At 25.8% G+C, this 9528-nt stretch overlaps 1 protein-coding gene across 3 annotated transcripts in view; it reads right to left on the bottom strand.

Moving 5' to 3' along the window:
* Positions 1 to 345: 345 nt before the first annotated feature.
* LOC112690546 (diacylglycerol kinase eta-like) overlaps positions 346 to 9528 on the bottom strand; it is a 34081-nt gene continuing 24898 nt past the window's right edge. For 2 of the 3 annotated variants that reach the window (XM_025564581.1, XM_025564580.1), the window contains exons 3-25: positions 8660 to 8765; positions 8442 to 8578; positions 7388 to 7479; positions 7162 to 7292; positions 6918 to 7086; positions 6734 to 6836; positions 6521 to 6666; positions 6278 to 6463; positions 6045 to 6213; positions 5856 to 5966; positions 5664 to 5789; positions 4700 to 4899; positions 3701 to 4629; positions 3438 to 3626; positions 3262 to 3361; positions 3035 to 3203; positions 2834 to 2934; positions 2561 to 2748; positions 2236 to 2503; positions 2046 to 2166; positions 1891 to 1980; positions 1664 to 1816; positions 1174 to 1470 (exon numbers count right to left, since the gene is read on the bottom strand). In XM_025564581.1, coding sequence (XP_025420366.1) covers positions 1174 to 1470; positions 1664 to 1816; positions 1891 to 1980; positions 2046 to 2166; positions 2236 to 2503; positions 2561 to 2748; positions 2834 to 2934; positions 3035 to 3203; positions 3262 to 3361; positions 3438 to 3626; positions 3701 to 4629; positions 4700 to 4899; positions 5664 to 5789; positions 5856 to 5966; positions 6045 to 6213; positions 6278 to 6463; positions 6521 to 6666; positions 6734 to 6836; positions 6918 to 7086; positions 7162 to 7292; positions 7388 to 7479; positions 8442 to 8578; positions 8660 to 8765 — 4281 coding nt within the window. Of the gene's footprint in view, positions 1471 to 1663; positions 1817 to 1890; positions 1981 to 2045; positions 2167 to 2235; positions 2504 to 2560; positions 2749 to 2833; positions 2935 to 3034; positions 3204 to 3261; positions 3362 to 3437; positions 3627 to 3700; positions 4630 to 4699; positions 4900 to 5663; positions 5790 to 5855; positions 5967 to 6044; positions 6214 to 6277; positions 6464 to 6520; positions 6667 to 6733; positions 6837 to 6917; positions 7087 to 7161; positions 7293 to 7387; positions 7480 to 8441; positions 8579 to 8659; positions 8766 to 9528 lie in introns of all 3 variants that reach the window. The other variant, XM_025564579.1, reaches the window with a different exon arrangement.

Below are 9528 nucleotides of genomic sequence, written 5' to 3'. Positions count from 1 at the left end.
AAAAATGAACTGAAAAACATACAGATTAAAAGTATTAAAAGCCACAATGTATAAAAAGATTATTTGTCTAAAAATGATGGTCGTTATACTATATTATAATATATTATATTATTCCCAATGGTGATTAGTTTTTATCTTAGGTTGATCGTATCACAATATAAATCACTTCATAATTAAACGTTAATAAAATGAATATACACTGTTAAGTTTAAAAAATGAGTATGTAACAAAAATATATTTTTATTAAATATATTTTTAAGTGTTTTTTTAATTTTTTTTTTAATTCATTAGTTATACTAAAAAGATTGATTGAATTAATAAATTGTATGTACTTAATAATTTTTAAATATAGAATTATAAAATGTATGGATAACATAAACAAACATTATTAGAATTGAAAGATTTAAAAGTAATAAATGTTTGGCACTTAGTTACTAGAAGATAGGGAAATAGACAAGTTAAATAGAGCAAATAGAATAAGTCTTTGGCTTTCCTGTTTTAATTTTAGTATTATTTACCCACAAACGTAATAGCTAATAATGTTCTACATCTAAGCTAATCACATTTATTAAGAGAACAGATCAAATTTAAAATTGTAGGTTGCACATTCCTAGAGATGTAAATTATTAATATGATATTATAAAAATACTAAAAATGAATGTAAAGATTATATATCTATAAATAATGTTAAAACAATGCAATTATTATGCAAACGAAAAATGTTGAATCTGTGTTTGAAAAAAGAATGACTGAGATTCATAAAAAAAAAAAAAATTGAACTAAATTAAAATATTAAAACTACATAGCTGATTTTTAAACAATAAATTAAAATATTTAGTTTACATTGTTCACATTGAAATATATAAAAAACCAAAATTAGAAATAGTTATATTTCCTACAAGCTTAGAAATATAAAAATAAATATCTTTGTTCTCAATTTATAATTTAATGATTTCATAATTTTTTAAATTTAATTTAAATATTAGCTTTGATAAGCTCATAACAGTCCTGGTGGTTTGAGAAATCATCCACTATAATCTAACAATGTATTTTCATGGTACAAATGTACCAAAATAACATATTCCATGAAAAACACAAAAAAATAAAATAAAAAAAATATTTACAAGTGTGAGTACATAAACCCTAAAAGTTAATATTTCACCTTTTTAACTATTAATGATGTTCATGTACAGTGTTTAATTCTTTGACAGCCATAAGTATACGTTTTAAATGCCCTACTTTGGTCATACCAATTTCTTTGAGGTCGCGCCTTGATAAGTTCAACAGTTCCTTGCCTCGAATATCATTGTTGGCAAATACTTCGATATACTCACCCAATTGTACAGATTCTAGCCAAATTCCTACCTCCACAGTACTCCAATTTGATACATCATGATTAAGCCGTTTTGAAGATGTCACATTAGCTTTCCATAACTTCTGCCAAAATTGTCCTTTCCGGCATAATTTTTCCTAAGTTAAAAACACAATTAGTTAAATATACATTGTACAATAATAAAAGTGTGTTATTATAAATTGCATTTTCATAAAATAAGAGCAACTCTAAAATGCAATTTTTTCATAATGAAAATTGGCATAATATTATATAACATAAAACATAATAAGTAATTAATAACAATTTCTATACATTTCATGTTTATATTACCGATTCATAAGCATTGTTCAGAAAGTAAACATAGGAAGATGATGATTCATTGTCACTATCTGAGTCCTTACAAGATATCAAACATTTTTTGAACTCATTTTCTAGTCTGCTGAATGCCAAAGTAAGTTTGACTACAAATTCTCCATCAAAAACCTTAAAGAGAATAATTTATTAATTAGTATAGTAAATTAATATCCAATACTTATAACACTAATAATTATACTAACATTTCCTGCACTCCTGATCATAATTAAGGTTTCTTCATGTAAATATTTTGTACTTAAAACAATATCTGAAGCTACTGATCGTAATTCCTTCTAAAAATAAAATAAATATTTAACTACAGAAAAATCTTTATAATTGATAAGTTATTAATACATACTTCCTTTGTTTCATGTTCAATAATACTGATTTTTTTAATATTATTATTAGTCGAGTCCATTCGTTTTTTTAGTTCATCTCCTTTGACTAATTTTTGTTTTGATAATATTTCTCTTATGAGTCTAGACAATATATTAATATATTTTTAGTAAATTTAATAATCAATTATAAATAGAAAATCAGATAATTACTCAATTAAATTTGTGGTAGCTTCCAAAAAGCCTTGTAAAATCGTCCATTCTTCTTGGCTTAATGGAGTATATCTACACAATGACTGGCTATGAGTACGTTTATTTTGGTGTTTGATTTGTTTCTGTTTTTCTTCCCAAGACTTCAGAGACAGTTCAAGAGCTTTATTTCTACATAACATTTTCATTCTGTTCTTGTGAATTATACGTATCATTCCAGGTGGTTGTACCCATGCTTCACCATCTACTTGTATTGGTACTCCCTCTTCTCCTTAAATTGAAGTTTAAATATATTTGTAATAATTAATATAAAATAAAATACACATACCCATAATATTTATTTGTACTGTGGTACATTGAGCAATTCGATGATGCTGCAGGTTTATTAAACGCGAAGCAGCCATTTGAATAGTTCCAAAAACAGCAACTACTTCTAATATCCTATCGTCAATACTTGGAGCTAAGTAAACTCTATCTTCTTTTGTACCACCCCAAAAATTGGTACCACCCATAAAACTAAATATAAAAAAAAAAAATAAAAAAAAAAATAAATTAATAACTTATATACTTGTATATTAATAAATGTAATTTTATCTATTACCTTGGAATATTAAGTATTACAATTCCTTGCAATGAAGGGAGTGGAATTCTTTGTCCATCACATTCCAGTTGTACTCTTTGATCCAAATTTTTATAAGTTTTCTTAAAGTAAAAACAAAAGTTATTTAAATTCAAAATGTTTCTTTGTATATATATATATATATATATATATATATATATATATATATATATATGTACTTACTTGCAACCATTGCTTGCTCCCTAAAACTCCATACCACATGTAATTTCGTGTTCGTGATCTACATTTTTCAGGATGTTCTTCACGTTTATGATGAAAATCTAGTGATATCTTAGCATCTATGCCAATTCCAAAATAATTATTCATAATACATTTTTCGAAAAATCCTTCCCTGAAAATAAAATGGTATTATTATTGTATTTATAAATTTTAACTATTTTTAAATTTACAGCAATGTTTCATCAGGGTCCATCAAAGGCACAGCTGGAGCACATAGAGCATCTGCATTTGCTAATAATACTTGACTTATTAAACTCGTTTCTGTTACATCTATTTTAAGTATAATAAAAGTAATTATTGAATGAATATAAGTAATATTATTACTTTTTAAAATAATTATATTTACTAGGCCAAGTAGGCAGAGTGACGAGTGGGTTGATGATGGGTAAACGCTTGTTATGTTTAAGTGATGTATCATTTTGTATTGAGCATGGGGTAGGAGAATGATTCCGAGTATTTAATGCTGTACTACTAGAAATTTTATGAGAAGATCGTAAAGGTGAAGCACTTAACATGACAGGTGATGCTGCAGAAACTACAAAATAAATCAGTAATAATAATTAGGAATTAAGTAATAGGACAGTAGTTAAATTAAATGTCTATACTTACGTCTTCGACAACTATCAAAACTATTTCTTCTACAGTCTAAATGTGATTCTTCGATATCACAAATCTTATTGGGTGAGAAATTTTGAGGAGATGGTGGATTTATTACTACAGCTGGACCAGCCATTGTTTGACTTCTTTTTAATCCTTTGAAACTATTTAATTCATCGTCATTATCATTAATATCAAAAACAATATCGTTCCCAAGCTTAGAATTTTGTAGTTGACATGAATGGTCACCATTTGTACTTAAATTACCATTAGAACCTTGAATTCTGACATTTATTTCATTTTTATTTGGAATCAAATTTGATTCATTAGGTACTGCTAAACCCATCATAACATTACACTTTTCTTGATCATTTTCATTATTTTTAAGTCTTAATTCTGTTTCGACTTCCATATCGCTGTAAGTTTTATTAAGATGACGACATTTAATTGACTTTCTTGCAATATCATTTCCCTCTATGAAATGTGCTAAACTACACTTTTTTAAATTATTATCCTTGACTCCGAGTTCTTTATGAAGGTCTTCACTAACTTCATCTTCTGGTGATGAAGATATTAAATTTGAGGCATCAATGTCAGACTCCATACATTCATTCACACCAAAATTAAATTTAGGGTTATGACGAGAAAACATGCCTTTGCATGCTTGACGAAAACTGTAACGGGACGAAGAGGCTAGACATTTATTATCACACAATATATAACTATCTGGTATTTCATCAGATGCTTCAGACGAATCAATATGATAAATATTTCCTAAAAATTCTTCTTCGCTTATTTTAGATGCTGGATATGTTTTTAATGGTTCACTAATTTGGTCTTTGCTTTCATTTTTTAATTTATCAGTTTCATATATTTGGCAATAACTATTCAAATCATCATATTGTGAAGTTTGATATGTACTTGTATCTTCTTCTGACAGCCTATTAATAACGTAATACATATTTAATAAAATCAATAAATATTTTAAGATTATAACAAAAATTAACATACACTGCATTCTGATCATCCATCACTATTTCTTGACGGCAGTCAGCAAATTCTACAGGTGCAGGTAATGATTCAACATTTAATTCTGTTGAATTTGATGAGTTTCTTCTAAGCATAGGTATCGGAGAAATAGATATTGGATTAGCAATAGATGTGGGAGTTAATTGTTCAAGGTTAAGATTGTTGTCAATGCTAGGTGATGGCTGAAACAGTTTCATAATAATTCAGTATGAATAAGTAATGAGTTAAAGTAAGGGCAGATAAATTATAGTACAATGTCACTATATTCCATGTTATAATTTTATAGTAAATTAAGATACAAATTCAGATCATGTACTTTTAGGTTGAGATATATATTTTTGTTTTTAATATTTTGATCACTTTTATCAAAAATACATAAGTTATTTAAAGCATCTTTTAAAAATAAATTTTTCATATTTTATAGAGAATTGGTTGAAAAAAATATATAATTAATTAAGAATTTAATATAATTTTTTTTAAATACATAATAATTCTTATGAAGGATTTGAAATTTGAGGGGATGGGTATTTTTTTTCTTGAGACAGTCATCCATTCCAAAAATAAAAATCACTAGTGACCAAATTCAAACCAGTGATCATGTATAATATGTTAAACACAATTTATTAAAAATAAAAAAAAACGAAATGGAAGAAAAATAATTCTTAAGTATACGTAATCTTTATTGACATAAAGATCAATTTTTCATGTAAAAAAATTATTTATTTTAATATACTGATATTAGCTATATTTCAGCACCTAATTTATAAATATATACATGTATATTTATAATGGATATTATTAAGGCATATAAAATAATTTTTACCGCTTAAAAGTGATTTAAAGCATATTTAAAATTTTTTTATGAATTTTTATATACACACTTTACCAATTTTACATTTACAATTTCTCTACCCTAGTCATGACTAACAAAATCAATATTACATACCAGTTGTGAAACAGGAAGTGGAATTAAAATATTTGTAGAACAAGTTGTCTTGCCAGAATGTTCAATTAATTTTGTAACTGATTTTTTAAGACTATTAGCTCTTTCGAGTAATTGTTTCTTATACACCTTAAAAATAAGTAATTTAAAAATTTATATTAATACGAATAAATAGAAAAAGATTAAAAGTCTTACTTTTTTAATGGCTGAGATTTCATTGTATTTTACATTATTATTACTTATCTCATTAATATCAATGTGAGCATTTTCTTCATTACTATTAGTCAAATTATTTTGATTTGTTTCCTAAATGTCAATGAAAAATCATATTAAATCAAAATCCTGAGTACACAAACAGTTTAAATAAATTATTAAAAAAATTACATTTTTTGGTTGATATGTAGTTTTGAACTCTTCTTTTTGGAGAAGTTGTAAAAGCGTATCTAATTTATACTTTAAATCTTGTCGCATATCATTAAAATCAGAATCATCAATACCATTACTAATTTCTGATATGCATACAATAAAATCTTTGACAGTACCACATAAAACTCTAAAAATACATGGTAAATTTAAGCAGATACTAATAGATTCATAATATTACAAAATGTACTAACTTAGCCATATTAACAATTGCTTCGTGTTCATTGGATTGTAAAATAAGATTCAAATTTGACATAATATAATTGTAGTAAGTGGATATGGCTGATTCTAAACTAATACCCTCTTGTACCCCAGAATTCATTGTGAGTTTAGTGCCACTACCTATATCAATGCTACGCTCATACACCATTATACTCCATCTAGAATGTGCAATTAAGGTGATGAAAAGTATATAATTTTATCATGTATTTATTAACCTGTCAAGGATTTTTGTACTGGCTCGTTCATATTTGTCTAGTATTTGTGGCAAATGAGCATCATCATCACAAGATGCACCCCAACCTAATACTCTAGCCAAATCATTTCCAGTACCCAATGGTAATACACCAACATGACATTGCACCTGGTATACAAATACAATAATAATTAGTACATTAATAATTTAAAATTTGTTAATAGATCAATTTTACCTGCATATTTAGTCTGTCAATTTCAGAAAGTACCCATCCAACAGAACCATCACCACTACAAACTAATACTCTAAATGGATTGAAATGCCTAAATAATCTTAACCTGAAAATTAAAAATAATAATAATAATAAGAAGAAGAAATATGTAATATGTCTATGAATTAAAATTTCAAAATTTAATTACCCAGGTCCAGGGCCATTACCAATGAGATCAAACACTTGGGCTGGATTTAAAATTTGTTTAAATCGCCTGAGAAATTTTACACCTTGATTGTCACCTGACTTAGAATTAACAAACACTAATAATGGTGAACATCCATGTGGTTGAATTGCTTCTAAAGAATCATCACTACCTGAAAATATAAAATAAGTTAGTAGTTGTGTATTAATAGTAAATATTAGTTAATTAAAAACTAACTATATCTTACCAACAGAATGTATGGCCGTTGGTGGCACCACACTTAGTCTATTAGATCCCAATGGGCATTTAATAGAATGCTTGGGGCGGCATGCAGTATGTACTGTAGCTCTACACCATAAGCATCTCCAGTCTTGGAGTCTAAAATTAAAATAAATATTAATAAATAAACCATATTGGTATTTCTAAACCCGATAAGTTAATAAATATTCAATAAAACACAAATTAATATAAACCTTAAAACAGATCCACAAGTTTTATCACAGACTGCACACTTAGAAGACACAGGTAAATTTCCTTCCATCCATTGGTGTATCATTAAAATATTCTAAAACATAAATATTTAATATACATATAAATAAAGCGTAGCTTAAAGTTAATACTTTAATTAAGATATCTGTATTGAATGATCGGTTTCAAATGAAAAATTCATCATCAGGTAAATTACGTCAAAAAAAAAAATAATAATAAAAAATAAAAAATCGTAACTTTTTAAAAAGTATTTTAAAATACTATTAAAAGGCTTATTACATAATATTTAATATAAACTACATATTCCTCAAATAAATTTGCAAGTGAAAAGAAACCGTGATTTTAGACATTTAATATGATATTATTATTCATGACATTTTACATTAAGTAAAAATATCAAACAATGTGTTCCAAAGTCAATCATTAGAAAATTTCTTAAACACAATATTTTTTATCAGACTTTCAATTCCAGTCAAACATATGGTCGAAAATCTAAAAGGAAAGAAAAAATCCCAGAATTTATGAGGCTTTAAGTAAATGGTTTTTATTGAAAAAAAAAATATGATTTTTGAATTTTTGGGCTAATTCAAACCTGAAAAGTTCATACAAAAAAATGGTTATACGAACAGTTTATTGTCACTGATTTTTAGTTAAGTAGGTGAGAGAATAGACACAATGTCAAATTGAAAGAAGCATATGGTAGACATTTATTTTATGTATTTTATTACTTTATTTAGCATTATTATTTAAACTTTAAGGTATGCATGTCACATGAAATATACTTTTTTTAAAATAAAAATGCAAGTGCTTATATTTCTCGTTTTGGTTTTTATGGGTAAATGATTAATGTGAGTAAATGGATCCAATGTTACTATATTAAGTGAAATTTAGTGTATTAAGAAAAAACAGCTTTCAATAATACTGAAAATTATAATTTAGTCCTATTTATAAATCCGATTATAATTGTTTGTCTAAAAAAAAAAAAAAAAAAATAATAATAACTATATTTTAAGTATTCTAATTAATAATAATTATTACCCCATGGTTATCTTCAATTATGTCTTTTCCAACGCTTGCTAATGTAGTCCACTTGCAGTTGCTGATTGCCTTGTCTACACATCTTTTATGTACTTTACATTTGCATACCTCACAACTGTATCCATGCGATGTTACACCTAAATATTTCACAAATAAAAAAAAAAAAATAATAATAATAATAACAAACATAAAATAATATATAAATATATTAAAATTACCTGATAGCTGTTCTCGGCAGATATTGCAATATGTTGGACGAGCATGAGATGTTGCATGCCATGAATGGTTTCCAGACAGTAAATCATTTAAATCTACACCAATTGGCTAGACATAAAAATTTATTTTAGTGTCAAAACATAAAATAATAGTCAATAATTTAATACTGGGTACCTAGTTATTTTTAGTTCAATTTTCTTAAAAAGCATTTATATTAAAATTATTTTAGATACATACCTAAAATCAAAGCCAATTTTTAATGATAATTGATTGGAATACAGTCAGTAGCGTAGATACAATTCTTTTTTTTTTGGGGGGGGGGGGGGGGGTGTTTAAGAGTAAGTTTTTAAGTTTTCGTAGTATATCTTAAAACGAGATCATATATAATATTACATTTAAAATAGTGTTATTAGGTCCCATATTAATGAAAATTATTTTGTTATTCAATTTTTAATATATACCTAATCATAGTAAAATCAAAATATTTTACTATAATATATAAATATTAATAAATAATAATCAAATATCATTAAAAAAAAAAATCTGTGGGGGGGGTGGAAACCCCTTACACCCTCCCCGTAAGTACGCCACTGAATACAGTATTAAAATATTAAAAACATTTTAATTTTATAAGCAGAACTTTATAGATAAATTATTATCCATAAGAGGCAAGAGCATTAATATTCAATATTATAGATAAAATATTTTTAATTATCAAATTATATTATACATAAAATAAAATAAATTTATTCATAAAATATAATATAATTGAAAATGTGTCATAAGTGTTGAAATATGGATAAATTTTAATCGAAATAAGTAGTCTTCAGTCTTTTAATATTTGTTAATTTTTATAAGACGAATCATTGTT

This window comes from Sipha flava, unplaced genomic scaffold (assembly GCF_003268045.1).
Source record: "Sipha flava isolate LNK unplaced genomic scaffold, YSA_version1 50_pilon_pilon, whole genome shotgun sequence".
NCBI lineage: Eukaryota > Metazoa > Arthropoda > Insecta > Hemiptera > Aphididae > Sipha > Sipha flava.
The sequence above is the reverse complement of the archived record's forward strand: the minus strand, read 5'-3'. Positions and strand labels throughout refer to the sequence as shown.